Here is a 25562-nt window from a genome sequence, read left to right as displayed (position 1 = left end):
GGGGAAAGACGTCATGTTGTCAACATGATGCTGGGCCGTGTGTTGTTCTGTCGGTCTCTCGTCTTGCTGGGTTTACGCAAAAAAAAATTTGGGGGGGAGGGGGGGCTCATCATATATGGGCTGATATGATTATTATATAGATTTTTTTCTTTGCTAAATCCTGCTTTAACTTGTCTTATATCATCAGATTTTTCTTTATTAATTTTCTGTTCAGGTCAGCTCAAGAGACATCTAGTACACACCAAAAATTATAATTATTACGATACAATAGTTCTTGAGGATGTGATTAGAGCAATAAGACTCATGTTTGAATGTGGTACCGGGTCTTGTCCTGTGGAGTTTGCATGTTCACATTCTGCCTGTGCATTTTTTTCACCTTTCTCCAACAATCTTCACCCTCTGTGTGAATGTGGATTTCTCTAACTGCTTTACATGCTCATGTTTTGGCAGTCTGATTGATATTTCCTGATTGAGATATCAGTCAGCCTGTTGGCAAGAACACTGAAATAAATTGATCACATTGGTATGCAAGATTATAAGAACCAAAAACATCAGTCAGTCAGTCAGTCAGTCAGTCATTTGATCAATCCCATAATGCTTTGCACTATGATGTTGGCCATTTGTGGCATGCAGTTTTACCTGTAGACCTGCCAGTACTGAGTATGAATTTGTTAGCTAGATTATTGAGGCTTGTTTCTGTTCTTTTTGCATTCCTTCTGAAACTGCAACACCTCCAAAAAATGTGTTCACAGTAGTGATATAGAATGCCAGTGATCTCTTTTCTGAGTAAAACCACAGCTTATTTTACAGATCCTGCTTGAAACAAGAAGTAATCATGCCAACCAACCGGAAAATATGAACTGAATAGCGAAATAGGTTCATATTTACCTGAAAAATGTTAACTACTAAGAAAATATTGACATATATTAACATGAGAGCCAATTCAAAAACAGACATACGTGGTATCAGGCATATTGATATTCTGGTATCGAGCTCAGAGTAAAACATCAGCACGGTGTGCTTTTCTGTGTGTGATGTGGCAGAATTGTCTTCTGCATATCTATTGTACTTCGCTACTGCCATTTTTCTCTTAAAACAGTGCGTGAAGCATCACATGGTGATATTAAGTTACAGACATGTTTACAAAACTACAATAGTGGAAAGTAATCCGATTTGTTGTTTACATGTACTCTGATTGGCTCACAAAAAGATTTTTACCACCTCCTCTGATCTGATCGTGAATGCAATCGAATAGGGCCACTCAAATCGGATAGAAGCATTTACATGGTGTTAATAATAGTACCTATGGGAGTTATCGCTGCAGCTTGTTTCAGCTCTGAGATGGACAGAAGACCCGTCCCAAATGTCCCTGGCTCTTTGTAAATGATCATTTGTGATTGGTGACAAGTGGTTTAGAGAAGATTTACTGCCAGCACTGTTCGAAATATTCGCTCTATATTTATGTTTGTAGAGTTTCTCAAACAATTGTGAAAAGTAGCGCTGGAAATAAAATCTGTGCTTGGTGCTATGTCACTGGCAGATTGAATCATATCTGCAGCCAGAGCTGCAGGTATTTGTCTGCAGGTTTTGAATTGTCAACACAAAAGCAACTGTCTGACCTGCTGTCACTTCTATGTACATAACGTGAAAAAAGGTGACAAAGTTAAGTGTTGATATCCATTTGAAAGCAGAGCGAGCTGAGTTCGGGACTCCTGATGTTTTGGGGAGTATCTCCTAATCCGCGCCATTGGGTAGCCCATTGCTCCAATATGATTGACAGAGGTTGTCATAGTGACAGGGGCAGCAAGCTGGTCTCTATTGAGGTTTGAGGCTTGGGGAGGGGGAGGATGTGTTGGTGTTGATTCAGATCAGTTTCAAGCCTTCATCCCTCACGCTCTTTCCCTCAATCACCGCTGCCTCACCGCCCCCCTCATCCTTCTTCCCACTGCTCCCATCGACATCCTTTCCCTCCATCTCCCCATCACCTGCCACCCCAAGGGTGTGATACAGGCAGGCGCACTGGAGAGGAACGGGTTAAAGAGAGAGGCTGGGCTGCTTTCTGTCTCTGTCTCTTTCTCTGTGTGTGTGTGTGTGTACGTGCATGTGTGCGTTGAGGTTAAATACTCTCTTTGTGGTGTATGTGAGGCTGTGTGTCAGGAGGGGAGGGGAGGTGAGGGGGGGAGCAGATGGACAGCCTCTCTACTTTCTCTGTTGTATTGTGTCCACAGCGACTCTTTCCCGCTTTCTCTCTCTATCTTTGTATCTGTCTCCCTCTTTCCACACTTTCCCCCTTCCTCCTTTCTTTCCTCATGTCTTCCCTCTTTTCACGCGCTCTTTTTCATCCCTCTTTTCTTCCTCTTCCTCCTTCTTTCACCCTCTGTTGTCTTGTAGCAGATGGCAGCGTGGGGCAGCAGCAGCAGCAGCAGAGCAGAAGCCAGAGTGTGAGCAAGAGAGGGGGAGAGGAGAGGGGGATGTAGAAAGAGGAGGAGGAGGAGGAGAAAGGAGGTGGGGGTCAGGCATATGGAGAGCCTGGTTAAGGGGCCCCCTCAGAGGGAGAGTGTATGTGCGTGTGGTAGTGTGGTGAATAGAGGAGGGGGAGAGGCAGGATACAATAGGAACCCATTAAGACAGAGATTGGACTCTAATAGACAGCGGAGGGGAGAGACAGACAGATAAGAAGGCAAACATGCAGAATGGTGCAAAGAAGGATGTGAAAATTGTGTTTTCAGACAATATTTCTGCTGTCAAAACTTGTATTCTTTTCCCTTCCTTTGGTAATTTCAAACTCAGACTAGGATTTTTTTGATTAAAGTGAATGCTACAGCATGAGATAGTAACAAGATGGTTACAAAAATGTTCAAATTCAGTCAATGTTTTTAACTGGAAGAAAGGCTGAACTGTGATCCATAGTATTACTGACCTTAAAGGAATAGGTCACTTATGTGCATAGAATTTAAGATCAAGAATTAAATATAGTAAGAACGAAAATACATTTTGCCACACTGCAATGTATACCTGCAGTGATTTTTGGACAAATGGATTAGTTAAGACAGAAAATCAATCAGTACTGTGAACATTAGATGGATAACTGAGACATTATGATGTTAAATCTATCTGATTCCAACTTGATAAATGTTAAACATATTCATGTTTTCTTTGTTCTCTATGATATAGATATGGATGACAAAAACACTAATTCATTGAGGACTTCATAAAATCAAGAGGTTATTGATCAGTGAAGAAAATAGTTGCCAGTTCAATCAATATTACCCGATTGGTAGCTACTGCCTCAAATCAGTGCTTTGCCTTCTGTCGAATGAAAAGTTATTGTCATGTGACTCTACACCTGCCAGTGATGACACATAATGACAGTGATTTAGTTTACCCGCTCACTTTGATGTAAACAATAGAGCATCTATCACATGGGAAGTCGTGAATGAGTGAGCAAAGGGGGCCACAAAAGAGAAAAGAGAGGAGCAAAAGAGGTAATTTCCCTGCCTTATAGGGAATCTCGACCTCCTATCATCCTCATAGCAGGCATCTATAACCAAGGGAGTCAATGAGCGAGCAAGTTGTGTCAGGGGACAGACCCATACACACATTAACGGGATATGATGGGCTCGCCTTCTCTGTCTCCAGCTGACATCACACACATGCTGAATGTCCTCTCACACACAGCTCTTTGTCTGGGCACGCTGTGTGTGTTTGGAAGATGAATGTGTGTGTTTTAATGGATTGGGTCCTGGGTCAACCACTGCATCACTCCTCCAGACACCCAAGCCCATGTGCATGTGCGCACAAACACAGACACACAGTTAGCGGTCCAATGCCTTCACATGGGGGAGCATAAGCTAGTTAAATTGCATCCGCTGTTTTTCTCTTGCTCTTTTACGCACATACACAAACACACACAAATCATGTTGAGCAGTGATTGCAGTTAGAGAGAGTGTTTTGTGGTTATCTGTCCAGTTCCCTGGACGTGCCAAATGTGGCTCTTAATCCATTTCACTATCTGTGGGGAGAGATAAGCCAGAGCTTTTCCAGGAGTCCAGGCCAGGCTGTGTGTGTTGTTGTTATTTGTGTGTGTGTGTGTGTGTGTGTGTGTGTGTGTGTGTGTGTGTGTGTGTGTGTGTGTGTGTGTGTGTGTGTGTGTGTGTGTGTGTGTGTGTGTGTGTGTGTGTGTGTGTGTGTGTGTGTGTGTGTATTAGTGGGTGCATGCGAAAGCCTGATGCTAGACACACACTTATCTTGTCTTGACAGCCCCTCTGCTTGGTGGTCCTCCTGGCTGTGTGTGTGTGTGTGTGCGTGTGTGTGTGTGTGTGGGTGTGTGTGTGTGTGTGTGTGTGTTGCTGCTTGGTGGTCTCCCAGCAGCGTTTGGGATTATTATGTGTTAGTCAAGTGCATTCACAAGGAAATTAATGCTGCCACAGTTGCCACGCCAAGTGCGTGCGCATGCAATACGTGCACATGTGGGTGTGTGAAATGGTTAGCCTTTTGATGTGAGCTTTTTTATCCCTGGCTGAGATGGCGGTTGGTGACCTGAGGGACTTGATGAGCTCATAAAATAGGAGCATGTGTGTGTGTGTGTGTGTGTGTGTGTGTGTGTGTGTGTGTGTGTGTGTGTGTGTGTGTGTGTGTGTGTGTGTGTGTGTGTGTGTATGTGTGTGGGTGTGTGTGTAGCATCATGCCTACCCACAGAGCAATCCTTGACTGATTTATGAATATGTATGAACATGAAATGATCACCTCCATTATGGCCTGATCAAACTGTCATATTAGTCTTTTTCTGATGTCTGTCACTGTAGTTGAAATAACAAGGCTTTTTAGTTGTGTGTGTGTGTGTGTATGTGGGCGTACGTGCGCACCCTCGGTTCGTAGTCTTTGAGAGTATGAACTAGGAATGCTTTAAGGGGGCGTTTCTCTGTTGTAGATGGGGGATGGGACACGTGTGTGTGTGTGTGTGTGTGTGTGTGTGTGTGTGTGTGTGTGTGTGTGTGTGTGTGTGTGTGTGTGTGTGTGTGTGTGTGTGTGTGTGTGTGTGTGTGTGTGTGTATGTGTGGTGGAGGGGAGTGATTTAGCACCGCTGAAACACCAGCTGTCCATCTGTGTCTGACCCCCATACACACCCAGCACACACTTGAAACACACAACAACACCCACACTGACACACGAGCATCTCCTTGCATCTAACCTCTGAGTTATTCTCCAGTATCGCTCAAATCTTAAGAAACTCCAGACAAAACACAATCTGTTCATCTGTTGTGCTTCGCCAAACACGCTCGCACTTGCACACATACAACACAGTTGTAGTTCAATCTCTTCAGAGGAAGGACATTACAGAGATTTCCTACATATCCCATATGGCCCTAAACTTACCAACTTGAATCCTCATCCTCATTCTAACCCAGTCCTAAACAGTCTTCGTACTGAGATTTAGTCGTTTGGAAACTAAGGACTTGCTTTGCGTCACCACAACGTGACAGCTGAACTGATTTATGCCCCCTCAACATGAGTAATTGTAAGTAGACACACACACACACACACACACACACACACACACACACACACACACACACACACACACACACACACACACACACACACACGCACACGCACTCACACAACAATACACTAAGCAACACAGCTCCCTAATCAGCTCTGCGGTAGTGCTGGTGCTGCAGCATATCCACAATGAATGACTCTGCAAGGTCACTCCCAGCAAGCACATGTACATGGACACACGCACACTCCCAGACACGCACAGCTATACAAAGGAGGCTGATCCGGAGAGCAGGTGAACTTTGACCCTGTGGAACATTCAGAAGTCGTGGTGATAGCTGGACTCCATAGTTGTATAAGCTTCAGTGTGTGTGTGTGGGGGTGTGGGTGTGGGTGTGTGTGTGTGTTTGTGCGCTGTATTGTTTGTTTGTTCGAGTGGGTCAGGATTGCGACAACTGGAGTCTGGCCTTTGCTTTCTTACCCTCAGGGCTGGATTTGGTGTGTGTGCGTGCGTGTGCATGTGTGTGTTTGCGTTGACCATTTGGTTGGAACTGTAGCTAATTTCTCAATCAGACACACGCATACCGTCTTTGCAAGCCGTCCCAAAGGTCAAGCCCTATTCATTCTCTATTGTGTCCAGTCCCAGTGGGTCGCTGTTCCTCTTCAGGCAGATGCACTATAATAGCCAGCCCAGCTTAAGGTAAATTATAAGACCTGAAGCAGCTACTTGGAATTAAATATGCCTGGTTTAGTACAGGAGTATCTACTGAAAAACATTGAGCAGTAATTATGTTGTTGATATTAAGCCCAAAAAACTCTAATTATATAATTGTATGACGTTCAAGACATGTTAACAGTTAGTATATTTACACTGAAATGTTCTCAGAATCAGTTCATACTCAGGGAAAGCTATAGAGGATGTACAGCTCTGAGTTTGGTTGATGGACAGAGGTTGATTGTGACTCACTTGACTGTAGGATGATATTTGGGGACGGCCTTGTTTGATGTCCACTGTGGTCACGGATGATGTTGAGTCACAACACTGTGTGTTCCTGGTGGTGGCTTTGTTAGTGTGGCTCCATCATGCCTCTGCATCTGTGGTTAGTCAGCATGCTTGTGTGTGTGTATGTGGGTGCGTGTATGTGGGTGCGTGTGTGTGTGTGTGTGGTGTGTGTGTGTGTGTGTGTGTGTGTGTGTGGGGGGGGGGGGGGGGGGGGGGGGGGGGGGGGGGATTATAGAGGAGAGCCAGCAGGGAAAGAGGGGGATGTCGGGTGCAGGGTGAGAAGAAAAGGAGATGGGGTTGTCAAAGGAGGAGAATCAGGTGCAGAATATTGACTTTCACTATGTCTGTAAGTGTGTTTGTCAGTGAAATCTGATGGCCCTATCAGCTGTCCAGGACATGCCTGTTAGGAAGTGTGTGCGTGTGTGTGTGCGTGCGTGCGTGCGTGCGTGCGTGCGTGCGTGCGTGCGTGCGTGCGTGCGTGCGTGCGTGTGTGTCCAGCACTTTTAAATACAACTTTCTTTCTATTTTTAAGTAATTTCACTAGTTTTATCACCACAACTGGTGTTTATAACAACATTATAACATGTTACAACATTGCTAATTTAACCCCACTTAATAGGCACACGTATCAGTATGGGAAAAAACATTTTCATAGCAAAAGGAAGTAATCATAAAAGTCATTAAAGCATATCAAAGGCAGTTTTATTGGGGTACATGTCATCCTGCCCAGCTCCATGCCGCCCCTCATGTCTTTGCATGAAGCTTTGTAAAATAATCTCACTGTAGTTCTGCTGTTTATTTATGCTCCTCGCCTCTTTAGTATGAATGCAGACATGAATAAATGATATAAATGTGTCCGTCTGTCCTTCTGTCTGTGTGGCAGTCCCTTGGGGGGGGGGGGGGGGGGGGGGGGGGGGGGCTCAGACTAAACAAACAGCTGTGTTTATGAAGCAGAGAAGAGCCACAAGGGTGTTCTGTTTACTGGTCCATTTCAGATCATGTAGACATGTTGCTCATGTGCACACAGAAATACACACCCACCAATGCCCCATGCTCCTCATCTTTTACCTGCTCTACTCTGTCACATTGTAGACCTGGGGTGTTTTCTGCTCTCTCTCTCTCTCTCTCTCTCTCTCTCTCTCTCTCTCTCTCTCTCTCTCTCTCTTTCTCTCGGGGTAGTGCTCACTAGCTTTCAGACCGAGAGGAATGCCACTCCGTGTGACCTCTCACCTACAGCGAGGCGGGGTGCTGGTTTAGACGAGGGAGCGAGGGGGCAGCTGCAGTCATGTGCCCAGGCCTACAAGGGAACACACACACACACACACACACACACACACACACACACACACACACACACACACACACACACACACACACACACACACACACACACACACACACACACACACCTTTCCTAGCACAGTTTTGTACACATTGATACAGTTGGAGATGCACTGCACTCCTTTACCCACTGTTACTCATGACTGTCAGAGAAAGTGTCGGATGCTGTGCTTTGGTCTGTGTGTGTGTGGGTGCGTGTATGATGTGTGTGAGAGTGTGCGCACGAGTGGAGTGCAGCCTCTCACAAAGGCGTTATTGTTGGGGATAGGGGGCCTGAGGGAAGGCAGGGAGTCTGATTGGTTAAGACTATTGTGTCTCACTTTGTCCGTTCTCTCTGTCAGTGAGGATGTCATTGCAGTGCCTCTGTAACTTTTTTTCAGGCTCCCACTCTCTAGCGAGCTGGAGATCATCTGAGGACTTGAGATATTTGCAGAAACGTTGGGACTGAGAAAGAAAACTGCTATGTGCCTTAAATTTGGAGCACAGACATTCCTAAAGTAACGAGCAATTCTTCTGTTTCTTCTTGCTCTGTTGATTGCAACTACTACAAAATTAATTGTTCAGGCAATGAAGTGTAAGAAAACTTTGCCTAAAATGTTACAATACTTCAAAGCACAATGTAAATACTCCACACTGGAAGCCGAGGATAGAAAGGAATCATTTTTATTGTTTTGCTTGATGACTGACTGAGGAAATTTTCAAAAAAGTTGAGGCCATGTGGTTAGTATTAACTTGTAATCATTATTTGGCATTAAGATCATCGGTTCACACGCAAAGTGTATACATGAATAGATATAAATGGAACAAACGATAATTTAGATGGTTACATGTTTTGTTTTTTTTACTTTGCTTTCTCAACTTAATAAATCCCAAAATATTTATGAAGATATACTTTTTAGGATTTTAGTGTATTTATTGCCTTCGACTTTATATAAAGAAACTGCTGAGTAGCTTTTTACCTGAGGTGGATAAATTGGTTAAAAGTATTTACCAGTAGTGATGGCGAACGCATGGCAGTGCTTAGTTTTGAATAACTGATCGTTGAGTGAGTCTCTTACTGTTGGGGATCACTGTTTGCTAGAGGAAGTGTTTAATCTTGGCACAGCTTCTGTCTTGAATTACCCATCATTCCACACAGGAAGTCATCCCTTAGGATTTAGAGCAGCTCATTGGCTGTTAATTGTTTCCTGTTGCACAGAAGTGGTACGATTGGGTCATATGGTGCACAGAGAAAGGCGAACAACACATTAGGTTTTATATATTGCGAGTTGCACACGTCTTTATTGGTGTGTAATGCACTTGTCCCAGTAGGAGTACTGATTAAGCAGCATTTTGTTTAGTGAGGAAGCAGCTATTCATCCTCAGACGATGCAGAGATCATTTTTGTGGTCACTTTTAATGCTTGTATATTATCTTTGTGCGGAGCATGTTCGCTGACTGGTATGTATAATGCTGTCACTGGCAGTTCTGCTGCGTCCATAAAAGGAACAATTGGTACATAATCGCTGTAATAATCACTATGAAAAAAACTCGAATGTGCTTCTTAGCACTATTCACAAGCAGGACAGACATATGCCTGTGCTCACCATTAATGCTAATCGTGGGGATTAGATGTACACTTTGTGTAGCATGTAAATGTGTCTGTCATTACTGAGCTGGTGAAAACCTCCAATTGCACTGTAATAACATGCTTCGGTTCAGCCAATCATGGGCTTTTGTTCAAATTGAGTCATCTTCCTCTGAGCGTGTCTGAGTAGAGTGTGACAAGGAGACTCTTTGGTGTTTTGCTGCTATCTTTAGGAGCACTCCAATCTGAAGGATTACTGCTGTGGACGTAGGAGGGAACATTTTACTTGAGACCTACTGCTGCGCCTTAAATCTGGCTTGCGCGTTACAGTTATCTAAAGGATGAATTTTCCGTAGATCGAAAGCTTGATCATGCCCAGCAGGGAGGGAACATAACTGCCTGTATGAAGGAAAAAGTCTGCACAAAAGTGAGTTTTTGGCCCAAATAATCAAGCCCTATTTTTTCCTACCATTGTGGCTCCAGGCTGAACGCATAGTTTTGGTGTTGCAGTATTAGTCCAAGAGAGGAAGTTTTGAATGGAGCCCAGTTTCCAAACTTTCCCACCCAACCAACTCTCCTAGAAGATGCTTTGTCTGGTGCAGATGCCACCAGATCTGAGATAGTAAAGCACTGGCTGAGGCTGCACATGCTGAGTGAAAACAGACACGCAGACACACACAAACACAATTTTAGGCAGCGGGCCTGATCCCAGTGATCCACAAACTGTCCCACCTTGACAACCCCTCCTCTTTCCTCCCTCTTTTCTCTCCCCTGCTGTGGGTCTCCTCAGGCACATGAATGGAAGTCTTTATTCCCGGGAGAACTGGTGGGAAGAACGAGAGAACGAGAAACAGGGATGAGGGGGCTGGCAGAGAGGGAGGGATGGAGGGAGGGAGGGGAGGGGAGGGGAGGTCTGTGAGAGTGGCCACAAGATCAACACAGTGCCACAGCTCCTCTTTTCTCCTCCATCGCTTTTCCCTCCTTTTCTCTGTGCCCCCCTTCCACACCCTCCTCTTTCTACCCCGTTTTAAGTGCTGTGGATACAAAGCCCTGTTAGTATTCATGGTGTTTGTTTGCAGTGTGTGTGTGTGTGTGTGTGTGCGTGTGTGCGTGTGCGTGCACGCAGAGCTGTCAGAAACACAGATCACAGAGAAGCAGCGCTCTGAATGAAGCTGGAGAGAAGCGGGTGAGGTGGGGGTGGTGGGGTGTGTTGGTGGTAGTTCCCACAGGAGGAGAATGGTCAGCTACAGAAAAGAGAAAAGAAGAAGAAAAGGACGAGGAGATGAGGAGGAGAAAGAGAGGGGGAGGGCATCGCACAAGGCCACAGGGGTGGGGGTGGTGGTGGTGGTGGTGGTGTGGTGGTGGGGGCCTGGTGTCAAAACTAAGAGAGAGTATGTGACAAGGTGAGATGGAAAGAAAAAGAGGGGATCATATTAATCATAAGGTTTCGGAGGGAACTAGTTCTAAACGAGTCCAGACACCTCTCTTCTTGTTTTTCTGCTGGTCCTCTTTTTTCCTCCCTCTTTGCCGCTCTCATTCTTTGAGTAAACCCCCCCTCCACCCTCCCCCTTCTCCCCCCCTCTCTCTCTCTCTCTCTCTCTCTCTCAGTCTCTCTCGCATTCTCTCTCTCTTTGTGTGTCTGTCTGGACAGCTGCCCAGTTCCATACACAGGGAAAAATGAAACACTCTAACCACTGGGCGTGCAGCCAAATAAAAGGCTGCGAAAAACTATTTGAAGGGCAGCGTGTGTGTGTGTGTGTGTGTGTGTGTGTGTGTGTGTGTGTGTGTGTGTGTGTGTGTGTGTGTGTGTGTGTGTGTGTGTGTGTGTGTGTGTGTGTGTGTGTGTGTGTGTGTGTGTGTGTGTGTTGCTTCTGTATATGTGTGCATGTGTATCTGGGTTGTGAGATTTGGGTGTGCCGGCTTAGGGTGTTCTTTCCCAGTATAGTGGTGCAGCGTGTGCGTGTATATGTGAAGGAGAAGTTCCACTCTGTACTTTAGTTTCTTCAGCAGTGGAGAAACCAGGAGAGGAAAGGTCACCAAACACTTTCCCTAACATCAAGCTGAAAGATAAAATACTGTGCATACACTTTAGAAATGAGTCAGCATAAATTTACTGACAAATATGAATGCGCGTCTGACTGTCATTTCTAAAGTGCCTTTCAGTTGGGTGATTGCTGCACTTAGTCACATATTATCCATGACCTCCTCTGCTGCATTCTGACCTTATCTGATGGTTACATCACCGAAAGGAAAGGAATGTCCAACTCCGTATCAGCCTGCATTCAGGTGTTCGGCAGCACATTGTGCAACTGTTGTTGCTATAGCACTGACCCAGAGGAAAGGGAATTGAGAAATGGTTGTTGACCCAGCCACAGACTGCTCCTGAAAGCAGCCAAGAGAGCCTGCAGGGAAGGAGAGGGGATCAGATGGATTGAGAACTAAACATGCTTTGAGTCTGTTTTGTGTTGTTATCTTTATTTGATTAGCCGGCAGTTGTCGCAGAGGGACTGTGAAGAAAAGCTTGAAGTCTAACAATTCTTGTACCGGTGAGCTGCTTAAGGGTCAGAGTCCATGCTTGTACTGATCCCCTGACCGCTGCCCCCTGCTGCAGGCCAGCAGTAACACAGGGAAATGACCAACGATATTAGTATACTACTAGTATATGACAACAGTAAGCCGTGTATGAAAAACAATGATGTATCATGTATTTGCTAAGTCCAGCAGGGATTTTCTGTGGCATCGGTGGAGCTTATAATCACAGCTTCTCAGTGAATACGTGAACATCAAATACAACAATACACTGGTAAACCATACATTGCAGGGAAAAATTAAGTTCATAAATCAAAATGCTGAGTAGTTACAAATAAAATCCTGTCAATTTGCAGGAGATAACAAAATTGGCACTGGCTGGAAAGGGGATGTACAATAAGGAGATCTTTTTTCTCCATATTTGTCTTGATCACAGCAAGAAAGGGAGTGCCTCACTCCTTATGACCACTATTTATATTTGCTTGTGAATATCAGACAGTGCGTGTATTTTCCTGGAAATGCTTCTTGGAGTATAGCAGGCATAGAGAAGGGGACGTGGAGGAGAGGGTGGTACAAGGGAGGAAACTAAGAACAAAAAGCTGAACTGGTGCCAATAACCCAGCCTCTACTGTAAAGGAGGGGGAGGAGGTGGGATGAGTTCTGTATTCCTATTTTATTCTTTTTCCTATGTAGAAGAAAAAGGTGCCCATGCCGCATTTCTTCATTATCTGTCTGTGGTTGCTTTTTGAGTCATAGGGGAAGATGCATTTTATGAATGTGTGTGTGTTTATCTTTTCAGTGGGTATCCCTCTTACCACCCCATCACTCTGTCTGTCTCTTTTTCTGCTGCCTCCTTTGACCTGCAACAGCAGGTATTCTAGGACAGGTTAGATGAGAAAGCAAGCGTGTATCGGGTGTCTGTCATCTTATCCCTTTCTGGACTCACAGTGTCTCTTCTCCTATAACACTGTACACACACACACACACACACACACACACACACACACACACACACAATTGATAGGATACCAGAGCAATGGGGTGAGGAGGTAAATGAGAGAGTGCATGTGCCTTTAAGTATATGCATAAGTTGGCTTCATTGATCATTAACACTACTCAGCATTTGGTTGCGCCCGTGCAGTTTATCTTTTCACCCATGTGCTGAGCGTTGTGCCACCCAACAGTCCCAACGATCTTGTTCTTCTGAATTTGTGCAGACTGTGTCTGGCTGAGGAACAGCTTCTGCAATGAACGTGGAATGAAAATGAGAATCATTATTTGGTTATTCACTGCACACGGAGGAATAGAAAGAAGAGAAAGATATAAGCAAGGTTGAAAATAAAGATGAAGGACTTTCGTTTACGCTGTTTTAGTGCTTCGTTTTTTTAATTGGATTTGTGCATATGTAATGACCATGATCCATCCAAACCATAGTTTATGCTCTTGCATTGGCTCTGTGTGTGTGACTTTGTGTTAAATCTCGAAAATGTATATATCTATTGTATGAGTGTGTATATGTGTATGTGTGTGCATTCGCACATCCCTGTGTGTACATGCTAAGAGGCAGGCCTGTGGTTAGGTTACATCTCTCTGCAGCGCGGCAGAACAGTGTCTTGTTGCGTCATACTGAGTCTGTTAATAACAGGCTAAACCACAAAGGCCATCCGCTGCTCTATTTCTCATCTTCCAACAGTACGCTGGTTATGCAGTAGTGATACATTAAGCAGGGTTTTGTCGTCTAAAGAATTATGTGAACTTTAACACGTTCAGTTTTGCACTGGTGAATGTAACCTCGATATTAAATAAAGACTGACCTAAAATTTGTGGCCCTCATACGGAAAAAATATATGATGGATTGTGCCATAGTTTTAGGATCTATATTGTGTTGACAGAGAAGAACAGAGTTGAGCACGGGAGGCTTGTCACAGAAATAAAAGATAATATATAGTAAACAAGTCTGGATCTAGAGCAGGGGCGAAGCAGAGCGAGGCTACTGTGTTTAATACTGTGTGTATTCAAACACCCCCGACCATCCCCTCAGCTCTCACAGCATGCAACATCCTTGCCACAGGAATTTAATTGCTCTGTAAACAAGCCTTTTGTTTTGTTACACACTGTTTGCTCATGCACACTAGATGCATTAAAATCTTTAGCTCTGCCATGAAGAGAGAAGAATGTCACAGTGTAGCACGACAAATTGCTGATTTGATATGTGCTGACAAAATAAAACAATATACAGAAGTTGATGTTGTGCTACACGGCCCTGTAAACACAGACTGATGCCATGCAGACAGGAAATACAGCGGCCGTAGTTTTATGATCACATTATCGTTATTATATCATTTGTTGTCTATGCCTGCAGCTATAAAAGCTGTCTTGTGATTGCAGTTTGTAGTAACCAATCTTTGTTTCTCTTCTCTGTCACCCGCAGACATACGAGCGCCAGTTCAGGATGCCAGAGCAGAGAGAGGGAGGCCTGCTGCAACTACTGGGAGATCACACTCCACCCAAACACCAGCTTCGCAGCTCCTTTCTTCCTGCACATGCAGTCTCGCACACACAGCAAACACAGCACACTCTCACACACAAATTCCAACACACTCATGCACACCAACACCAAATCAGTCCAGACTGGATCACATCTACAGCACCTTCTGCATCCCCAGCCCACCCTGCGGATTCTGAGCCAGCCAGAGATTTGGCAGGAGCCAGCAGAAGCTCTTTGCTAGATCCGACCCAACCTTTCTTACGAACAGCTACGCAGAGTCCCTCGCCTCAGAGATCCATGACTCCAGACCTGCAGCTGCCAGTGGTTACTGATGCCAGTATTCTTAACCTCACCTCTCTCAGCAGGTATAGCTCATATTACTATGTGCTCGATTTTATTATGGGCTAAGCATGTTCACCAGAACAAAAACTCTACTGTCTTGTATGCTGGGAATGCAAAGAGAGAAGTATATTTCACAAAATATACTTCTGTGGTAACATCTGTATCAGACAGACTATATTGAGACATTGTTATTATCATGTTTTTGCAATCGCTTCCACCTAAGTTGTGAACATTAAGCAACGAAAAGGGTAAACTTCATACCTTTTGATTTTATGAACAGAATGATTCAAATTAAATTACAGTTGCTAACTTCAAATTATATTTAATTATCAAAGATGAACACTAATTAGAGGAGAAGCAGAAGTAGAGGTGACTCAAGTGGAGCCAGTCAGGCATTTCCACATAAAAAGACAACATCGTTACAAATTGGATGACCGTTGTGGAATTCAAATGTTTTTTTCAATTTATTAAATCAAGGCTTTGCTCATATTTACATTGTAGTCAGCAAGTTCTCAGCTGATATGCACTTACCCATATAAAAAAAAAGAACCTTGTTCAAAAATTTCGTTCATTGTAAAGCATGAGTTAAATACAACATGTTCTTTCTCCTTCAGACTTCTTGTCCTAATTATTTTTCTGTGTATGTCTCTCTAGGGGAAGAGGTTTGCAAGAGGTCAGTGAACAGCTCTTTGGGAACATCAAGAGGAAGTATGGCAGGAAAGACTCCCAGAAGATGCTCTCTAATCCCCACAGTGCTGATACACACTGGGGAAGACAGCCAGAAAAAGGATCGGAGAGCCCGACTAATTCAGAGGAGAGGCAGAAATACAGACAAGAGGAGCCAGCCGAGCGATTCCACGAAGAAAGAGGGGAAAGGAGAAAAGAGGAAAGGGAGCGAACAGTTGCTGTGAGGAAAGGAGATGAAGAAGACATGGGGATAACCATGCTGGCAGAGGAAGGGAAAGGTAGAAAGAGAAGGAGACGACCTTCTTTTGATGATTCGTTTTCTGTAGAGGTGCAATCACAGCAGCGAAGTCTAGACTCTGATAATACAGAGAAGCACCAGCCCGGACCCCCCGAACCTAAAGTAGCACATAAAATAGAGGCTCACAAAACTGATTCTCGACTCACCAGTCAGGCTGATGTCGGCGGAGAGAGGACAGAAAAAGCAGACAGAACAGATAAAAGTGACAAGAGAGAAAAAGGAGAGACTGTTATAGGTGGGCCAGACCAGGAGTCTGATCAGAGTGTAAACAGGATTAAAAAGAACCCAGTCGGGCGCCCTAAGATCAGCACAGAAACGCCTAAACACAGAGAGGTCCCTTACAATCACATCATCAAATCTAATCTTAACATGTGCAACAGACTCCCAAGTCCAAACCCCAGCCCCAGCCCGAGGGGGGGCACCAGTCCAATCCCCAGTCCTAAACCCAGAAGTAATATTAGTCCCAGCCCCAGCCCGAGAGCCAGGGCGGACCTGAGCCCGAGCCCAAGCCACAGCACCAGCTCCCTAGCCAGTTCCAGAGCAGCCAAGGCCAATGATAGGTGGTCTTACCTGAAAGCTAAAAACCATGCCAGCCTCACATCGCCACAGAGAGACAACCTGGGCAGCCCCTTGGCCTTAGCTGACCCACCATCCGCTTTCCCTATCACCCCATCCAGCCCGCTCTACACCAACACCGACAGTCTAACTGTCCACACTCCAATTAAGAGGAAACGAGGACGCCCCAAGAAACAGCCACTCCTAACAGTGGAGACCATTCATGAGGGCACCTCCCTGTCACCTCCCAGCCCACTGGCACAGGAAACGAGTGCAGGGCTAAACCGCAGGAGAAAGATACATACAATAAACACATTTGTGCAAATGCCCAACACAACCAGTGTCATTTCCAACAGTCTGAAACTAAAGCGTGGCAGGGGCCATTCTAGACCACTGAATAAGATGAAGCTCGGGAAAATGCAGAGCATCTTGAATGAGATCCTCTCAGGGTCCAGTCAGAATGGCAGTCTGGCTCTGAAGTCATCTTCTGCCCCTGTAACCTCAGCAATGAGTGTCATGGCATCCACCATCGAGGCTCGGTTAGGGAAACAGATAAATGTCAGCAAGAGAGGAACTATCTACATTGGAAAGAAGAGAGGGCGAAAACCTAGAGCAGAAAGTCAATGCTCCAATCCTCCCAAAGTCAATAGGGACAAGCCACCTATGTCTGTCTCCACATGTAGTCTCTATGAGAGCCCTGCGGTGCCTTCTACGACCTCATCTCCCAGCTCCAATGCTCTGTCCATAAGAGCCGCCCTCTCTGATGCCACTATGCCCAGTTTGCAGCCCATCTCAGCCTTGCCCAATAAACCAATTGGCAGGAGCTTCCTCTCTGGAGGATGGAAGCTGTCTCCTCCTCGACTCCTGGCTAATTCACCCTCCCACCTGTCAGAAGGGGCATCAGTCAAGGAGGTGACCTTGTCCCCTATCAGTGAGTCCCACAGCGAGGAGACTATTCCCAGTGACAGTGGGATTGGAACAGACAACAACAGCACTTCAGATCAGACTGAGAAGGCTCACGCTTCTCGACGCAGGTGCAGTGTACTTCTGTTTTACTGCTCCACATCCCTTAAAGAGTGATTTTTTTGTTTATTCAACAAATTCAAATGAGATCACAAGTGTTGTAACTTTAATTAGTTTTGTTTTAATTTTTTCTCCTTACAGGTACTCATTTGATCTGTGTGGGTTCGAGACCCCAGAGGCAGCAGCTCTGGAGGCATCCAACAGGGGCAGTAGAGCACGCTGCGAACGGCAGGTGACAGCAGTTGATAATTTTCTGTCACAACAAGAGAAGAAGCAGAAACATCATCGGCGGAAGAGGAAGTGCCTACAGAGCCGGGATCATCTTCACTTTCTCTCTGAGCTGGAGGAGGTTCGAGACACTGTGATGAATCTTGTGTGAAATCTTTGATCAAGCTTGAGTGTGAAGTGTTTTTTTTTAATGTTTGTTCTTCTTAACCTTCCTGCAGGTTGTGGTGAAACTCCAGCAGCTACGAGTGTCTCACAGACGATACACCTGCTACCCACAGCAACCTTATCCTTCCATTTTCCGCCTCAACTTCCATCATTACTACCCCATTACTTACGACTCCTACCCCTGTGACTCCAGCTCATACCTCCGCAGGAGTGCTGACCTGAAGGCTAAGAGAAGACGAGGTCGTCCAGCCAAAGCCAGCGAGCCAATCACAACGAAACTGCCTTTTGTTCAAGGATATGGTTATCCGCTGGCAGGGGGAAATTACTATGCAGCACCATATGCCATGCCTTACGCACCTCCTCTGAGTCTGGGCTATTTTCCCCCTGCTCCCCCATTTTACCTGCCCCACCACTCACTAGGACCTGCACCCCCATCTCCCTTCATGAGGCCGGCTGTCCCCCCTCCCAAGGCTTTCCATTCCAGTGGCCTCTCAAAGCTCCAGCCGGGGTCAAAGCTTCGCGGGGCAAGTGGTCCCCTCCAGGGGCCTTCTGTCAGAGGAGAGGGCCTGGGATCGCTAGGCAGCGGGACTTCAGGTGGTCTTGCTGGGGTTCGTCTCCATAAGAGGAAGCACAAGCACAAACATAAGCACAAGGATGAACCCCTTCTTTCACCACGAGACCGGCAGGAGTTGGGTGGACTTTTCAGCGGCGCTAAGAGCAACGCTCGTCTCAGCATGCTGAGTGAGAGGAGGGACCTGACCAGTCAGGGTTCTTCTAAGCATCTGGACAAGCAGAGGGGCAGTAGTAGAGGCTCAACCCTCGGATCAAACTTGGGGATTTTTGAGTCTGACCAGCTGTCCACACACTCTCTCGCTGACAGTCAGTTCCATTCTCATCAGGCTGGACATCCAATAAAGAGCTTCATGAGCAGCTACAGTAGCCAATCGCAGCGGACTGAAACTGGTTCTGACCTCTTTTTGGGGTCACGGGAGGACGAATGTGGAGGGAGGAGCAGGAGGGCAAGGCTTGCTGTGTTTGGGGATCAAGGCTTGATGTCATTCCAGACTGCCAGGCAGGAGCCAGAGCAGATGAACGAATGTTCCAGTCCCTCACTCATTGGTAAGAACCTCTTAGGATTGCGTGTTACTTTTTTTAACTACTGTATGTATGTACAATGTGAAAGATGTACGTGGTGGAAAAGTCAAACAGCAGGAAGTGTTTTTCCTCTGAAGCGGGTAGCATGATAAAACCCAGCTTACTTTGATGATGTGATGAAGGTTTGAAGTCAGCCCAAACTGCAGTGGGTCCCGTCTTTTGCTTGCATTGATACAAACAGTTCATAACGATTGTAGATACTTTTAATGAACAAATTCAACCTTCAACTGAAACACTAACAGCAGGCTTCATACATTGCAACACGCCAGTGAGAAACATGCTAGACTAAAAAGGGAAGAGTAATTTATTTTTATAACAAAGCTTGTTCATACACAGGAGGTAAAAACACCATAGGAAATCTTAAAATGAAGCTGTCTTGTATTCATTTGCATTACCACATATTTAGCTTCAGCATAATGGGTAAATGGTTATAAATGTCAGGGAACATTATATGGGCCGACAGTAAATATCAATACCCTGGAATGTGGCTCATGAGACCTGTACCAAACAATGGAAAGATGGACAAGTGCATCTTACCAGCTATTTATATAAGATCTGAAACTGCGAAGTTTGCAGAACTGTTGGCTGCAGTGAATTCTCATCATGTTTACTTAAGTCACCGGTTATAACTTATTATGTTACCCTGTTCCTTTGTGATAATGGACTTAGACTTTCTTCCTAGCTTTATCACAGTTAGTCAGAGGTAACAGGGTATTCCCCCATTTTGAATGTAGATGCTGTATTGCTTAAGGTGATTCCTATTTATAAATATGCTATGCACAGCATCATCTGGACTTAAAGCAGACAAAGAGGCTGGGTTGCTCCAAATCCTCACGACCAACGTAATGTGTATTTTGGTACATTTTGTATTCTGCTGTCTTTGAGCACATCTGGCTAGGGATAAAGAGAACGTAATGCATGGATGGAGACGACTATAATTCACCAATTTCTCCTTCCTCCCCACCCTCCCTCCCTTCCTTCTCTCCTGCCAATGCCTTTGCCAGAGATATATTATTCACACAGTGTGATTTATTTTCTACAGACATGCCGTAAAAGGCCCTTGCCTGTGTTAAAAGAGCTGGCTGGCAGCCAGGGGTTTAATGACTGGGGCCTAGTCCAGTGGCGGGGAGGAGAAGCCAGGGGCTCAGCTAGAATACACCCCCCACCCCAGGGAATCCAGGACGGATGACTCATATACATCCCCCCCACAATACTGACCCGACCCCCACCCCACCTCCACCTCCTCCCCCACCCTATCCACATTATCCCTCCAATGTTGTTACACCTCATCCAGCCTCCACGTCCTTTCCTTCCCTTTTGCTGCTTCTGCAGCTCTTGCCCTTGCTTTCCTATTTGAACCTCTGTCCCACAGTTCTCACAACCAAACGTAGATTTCCCCTTGTTCCTCTGCCTCTTCCTCCTTCTCCCCTAACTCCATCTCGCTTTCCTTCTTACCTTTCTCTTTCTGCTTCTTCCCCTGTCTTCCCTCCCCCTCTTTCTCCCATTACCCTCTCTATTCCCCATTCCCCCTGCCCCTCCTCTAGCATGACTTACTGCTTCACTTCACAGCTTTAGCCCAATTAAAACACAGGCGCGTGTGCATATGAACATTTGCCCTGCACACACGCACGCACGCACGCACACTCCCTGATAGACCGATCGCCATCCATGAGGTGATACAGATGCGAATTTCTTATTATTGTCTGAACATGCAGCTATGAGTTTGTAAATAATCACCCGTGTGTTATGTGTGTGCGTGTGTCTTTTTACTAATCAGCAGGTCTTACTGCAGCTGAGTGCAATTTCTTACATGGCTATTTGCATAAAAGCACATAATCTTCTAGTGAATTAATGACAATAATTTTCTTTGTGTCAAATGAAGAAAAGTGTTTTTGAAAATCAGTATGAAAAATCACCAATTTAGCTCATCGGGATCCTTTCCCTCTTGAATCAGATAAATAAAAACTATACTGCAAAAAAAAAATAATAATCAAATGGGGAAGACTTGGAAGAAACCGCTGGTAGAACCGCATGAAGAATTTATTTTCGGTGTAAATTTAGAATATGTGCTGTCAGGATGACAGGCCCCAGAGACTGTAAACATATAGGAACAGCACATTTTGGATGACATTTAGTAAATTTCCTTTTCCCATCAAACATATAAGATATGATTACACATAATATATGTACATGCAGGATAGACATTGATATTTGAGTACACTCTGAATCTTCTAGAAGAGAATAAATAAAGTCTAAAATATCTAGAATGAGGTTTTAGGACTAGAAGCAGGAAAGGTCTGGGGACACCAGTGCTCCTACATGGATAATAAGTCACACGGCTTGTTTGAACACATGCATCCACTTCAATCCACAGGAAAAAAAAACTCCAAATGATATACATCAAAGCTCATTTTATGCTGTCAGAAGCCTGGCCTGACTCACCATGCAGGTAGAGGATATGTTCGCATGTATAGTTGTGACTTCCTTTTCCACAGAGAAACAGGTCCTCAGTGCTACAGAGCCCCTCACACCGCTGAAGGTCATCGGTTTTATGTTCTGTGTGTGGAGCCCATAAATTTCTGGTACTTTGTGGTGTGTGTGTGTGTGTGTGTGTGTGTGTGTGCGTGCGTGCGTGCCTGTGTGTGTGTGCGTGTGCGTGTGCGTGTGCGTGCGCTTACTTCTGTGCAGCTCATAAAGTACTGCTACTTAGTACTTTCTGCATTAACTAATTTCACTGTGTGCACTGCATTCTCCAGCAACAATAGTTCCTGATGTTTTAACTGGAGGCAGCTCAAGGTTCTGCACATCTTCCCGTACCCTTATTTCATTAGCAGATACCTCGACATCATAGACAGTATCACGTCAATATTGATGCAACGTCTTCATCTGTTAGTTTTGAGACTGCAAAGCTTTCACGAGTGAAATAAAAAAAAGAATTTAGAGAGATGCTTTTGTGTAACGAGGGTTAAATGTTGGAGGGCCGCATAAACCCGCTACTTTGTGTCAGCCAGATTTTGGAGATAAAGAAGAAAGAAAATGGATCGGGAATCCAGGAAGAAGAGTAAAAGCTCAAGAAAAAGAGACCAAGCATGTTGTATGCGCGCTGTTTGGGGACTGGTGGCTGATTGTGCTTTTCCTCCATTTTGGCTGTGGCTCAGTCCGAGCCACGGGAACAGTGCCCAGACAGGGAAGAGGAGGGGGGGAGCTAAGAAATGGGACAGAGATGGGAAACAAAAAAAAGGACAGAGAGAAACCAAGATCAGGAAGCACTTTCTGAAATAAAGACGGAAATGAAATGGTGCATTTTTCCTTGTTTAATTGAAAATTAGAGAGCTTCATAAAGGGCAGAGTGAAAAAGAGAATAGGGATGATGGGGAAAGAGGGAAAGAGATAGGATAGAACAGCATGTAAAGGGCATACTGCCCAGTTCACCAGTGTGAAGGAAACAATATCGCCCTAGTTTCTTCTGCTCAGCCATTCTGAACTGCTGAATTCATTATTTGTGCATGTACACATACGTGTGTTTCTGCATGTGTGTCTGCATATGTATGTGGATACATGTGTAGATAGACGTGTTTGTATCGGTGTGTGTGTGTGTGTGTGTGTGTGTGTGTGTGTGTGTGTTTGGCTTTTTTTTTGGCAGCCTGTGCTCCAGATGCACAGGGTTGTTATTGTGTAGCGGCATATTAAATGGTTGAAGGAGACATTTCTGTGGGTTTCCTGCTAGCAGAATAGGATCTCCTCCTCTCCCCACTCCTCTCTGCTCTCTAGTAGACAATTACAGGATAGGATCTGCTCTCCTGGCTCAGCTGGGCTTTGAAAAGCTTACATGAATATCTCAAAATTAGCAGGAAGCTCTTGAAGTAAAAAAAAAAAAAAAAAGACATTCTCTTTATGAGCTAAATTGGCACGATGTGTTTCTCAGTCTTTCCAAGGCTGCTCATTTTGACTGACACACTAGTATCAAAACTCCTTTCTTTAAATAGACCGCGCTCTGTTATTTATTTACCTTGTGAAGCCTCACCTCAGTCATTATCACTCTCTCCTCTGCAGGTGTTCCAAGTAAGCGGAGGTACAAGCGTCGTGAGGTGGAACAGATCCAGAAGGACGTCAGGAGGATGCATTCTTTGAACTTTGAGCATGTGCAGAAGATCCTCCGTGCCAAGCGCCTGCAGCGACAAGCCAAAACAGGAAACAATGTCATCAAAAGACGGCCCGGACGGCCCCGAAAACAACCGCTGGAGGAGTCAGAAGTGACCAATAGGAGGGCGGAGGAATGGGCTGATGCTGGAGGTTTGGACATGTTGGCCAGCCGGAGAGGCGACGGCAGGACTCTGGGGATGCCTGTCCTGGAGAGGTGTGATAACCTGCCAGGTAGGCAGAGCAGCAGGCCCAGCTTGACACCGGAACCTCTGGAGTTCGCCAATCACGACTCCATCTCAGCAACCATCGAGACCGTGGTGCACCAAGCGCGATCGGTGCCTCCGTTGGCTAAAGGGGGGAAACGCAGAGGCAGGGGCCACAGCAGGGACGAATTGTGGGCTCCTGCCGGTCAGTAGGCCTGCCGGAGGAAGCTGCAAGCAAGAGCGCGGCTAACGGAGTCAGTACTGGTTCAAGCCTATCAGATACAGTGCCCTTAAACTTGGGACTCCTTGGTGCACTTTGACTTGTTTCTCCCGTCTAGTTTGTGAGGAATACAGTGGGTCAGTGGTGGAGCAGGAGGAGGGAACATTTCAGGTGCCGCTCCTCGGTCTGCGAAGCCCGACCAGATATGGGCCTTTCAAAGATTCATTGGACCTTCATTTACAATGGCACTATATGGTACTATTTGATACAGAATCTGATGCTATAAAGTGTGTGGTACTTATGATAGTGTAGGATATTATGTGATTCTTTATGTATCTGATACAGTGATGTGTATGGTACGTTATGATACTGTATCTGAATGTGGCTTTAGCCATATATTTACCAGCAGTGGGAGGAGGAATGGTTAATATAAAACTGTGCAGCTCTGCTTATTTTTGCCTTTCTGAGGAAGTTTGTCAAAGACGTGGGATTATATGTCAGTAAATAAGCCACCTTATCCTACAACTTAACCCTGTTTTGCTCTCACCCATGTGTATCTTCCTACTTTATTTGCTGTCTCTGAGAAGTAACTGATCATTTCTGGCAGCTCCACACCTGAGGCCCCCCACCCCACCCCGATACTCACCCCAATTCTTTGGCCCTCCCTGGTGCCTGCCGCTCACCTCCATCCTCCTTTGTCCTCTCATCTACTCCCACTAATGTTTTGCATCTCCTATTGCTTGAGCCCCCTCAATCTACCCCCTATGTCACCAATTTCTCCCTCCCTGTCCAGGCCTCTCCTGGGCAGTGACACAAAGGCAATATGGTGGATGAGACTGTCCCAGACTGTATATAGAAACAAAGTCCACTGTTGCCTGCCTTGTACAATGGGAAACCAGCTCATAGACGTGTACTGGCATACAGTATATTAAATAGAACTGTTGTACCATAGACAATGAAGTGTGTATTGTTTTATAACCAAAAACAGACATGGGTGTGACTCAAGACAAGTTTGTTTTCAGGCAGAAAGAACAACATGTATTCATTCATACACTCATTATTGTGGTTATATCAAGGGGGCATTGCATATAGGAGAAATATCAGGTGTGTTTTTAGGAAAACCTTAAAATTGGTTTAATGCACTATAAAAAAAAAATAAAAAAAATAAGAAATACCATACACTTGCATCAATCTAATGCAGCACTTACTTGCTTGTTCCAGCCTTATGTTTTGGCATCCGATGGTATGGATATCCATTCCAGAGAGCATGCATTATTTTAATCAATTTGTATATGCAGGCTGCGCAGCCAAAAGCGTTGAAACAAAGCCCAGGTCTGAATCGTGATTGGACAGTTCAGCAGAAGAGGGCTCACAGTCAGTGTTTTGAGGAGTTCGTCCCAGTCTTTCTACTTAACATCATTTTCAATCCATATTCTTGGAAATATTTTTGGAACGTAAATCCAGTGTTTAGATTTAGAAACCAAAGTCTCAGTATTCATTGTCAGGATGTATTATTTAAAAGTATCTAAATCAGAGTTTGACAAACTCTCCACCATGTTGGCACCAATGTAAAGCATTCCTATGTGCACTGTAGAATGTAGCCATCTTGGATTTGTTTTTTGTGTCAATATGTTAAGCTTTTGTTAAACTCTATCTACAGTATCTGTGGCTTTGGGTAGTGGTTGGTATTTTCTCAAATAAGTATTTCAGAATATAAGCAATGGATCAGTGTTTCTTTGGCAACTTTGTAGAAGTTTGGTTTGAGGAGATTCTGTTGTTTCGGGCGGGGTGGGATTCTCGGTTGCAACAGTTCAACTTGTGCCTTATGTTTCTTTCTCTCACCAATTGCATTTGACCCAAGAAATATGAAGTGGCAAAGAGTGCCCACAAAAAGTGACCCAAAATATTCATGATTGTGCATATGACACATGTGTCTTAGTCATCACAACCATTGACACTGCCCGTTTCCCTTCACAGCTTCCATAGTCAGCTTCCTCTGTCAGCAGGCACCAAGTGTGTTGCTCACCACCTCCTAGTTTTCTGACCCACATCATCTTAACATAACTAGAAGGGCTGGACTCAAGAAGATACTGTATATTATCACTCTATCAGCTAC

At 45.1% G+C, this 25562-nt stretch overlaps 1 protein-coding gene across 1 annotated transcript in view; it reads left to right on the top strand.

Moving 5' to 3' along the window:
• Positions 1 to 24592, top strand: part of setbp1 (SET binding protein 1) — a 32867-nt gene extending 8275 nt beyond the window's left edge. Inside the window, exons 3-7 of the mRNA XM_080467721.1 lie at positions 14371 to 14792; positions 15424 to 17343; positions 17474 to 17681; positions 17779 to 18844; positions 22934 to 24592. Coding sequence (XP_080323847.1) covers positions 14371 to 14792; positions 15424 to 17343; positions 17474 to 17681; positions 17779 to 18844; positions 22934 to 23439 — 4122 coding nt within the window. The 3' untranslated portion in view covers positions 23440 to 24592. The remainder of the gene's footprint in view (positions 1 to 14370; positions 14793 to 15423; positions 17344 to 17473; positions 17682 to 17778; positions 18845 to 22933) is intronic.
• The last annotated feature ends 970 nt before the right edge of the window (positions 24593 to 25562 follow it).

Source organism: Lipophrys pholis (genome assembly GCF_963383615.2).
Source record: "Lipophrys pholis genome assembly, chromosome: 7".
Taxonomy (NCBI): Eukaryota; Metazoa; Chordata; class Actinopteri; order Blenniiformes; family Blenniidae; genus Lipophrys; species Lipophrys pholis.
Note: the sequence above shows the minus strand (reverse complement) of the source record. Positions and strands in the feature narration are given on the sequence as shown.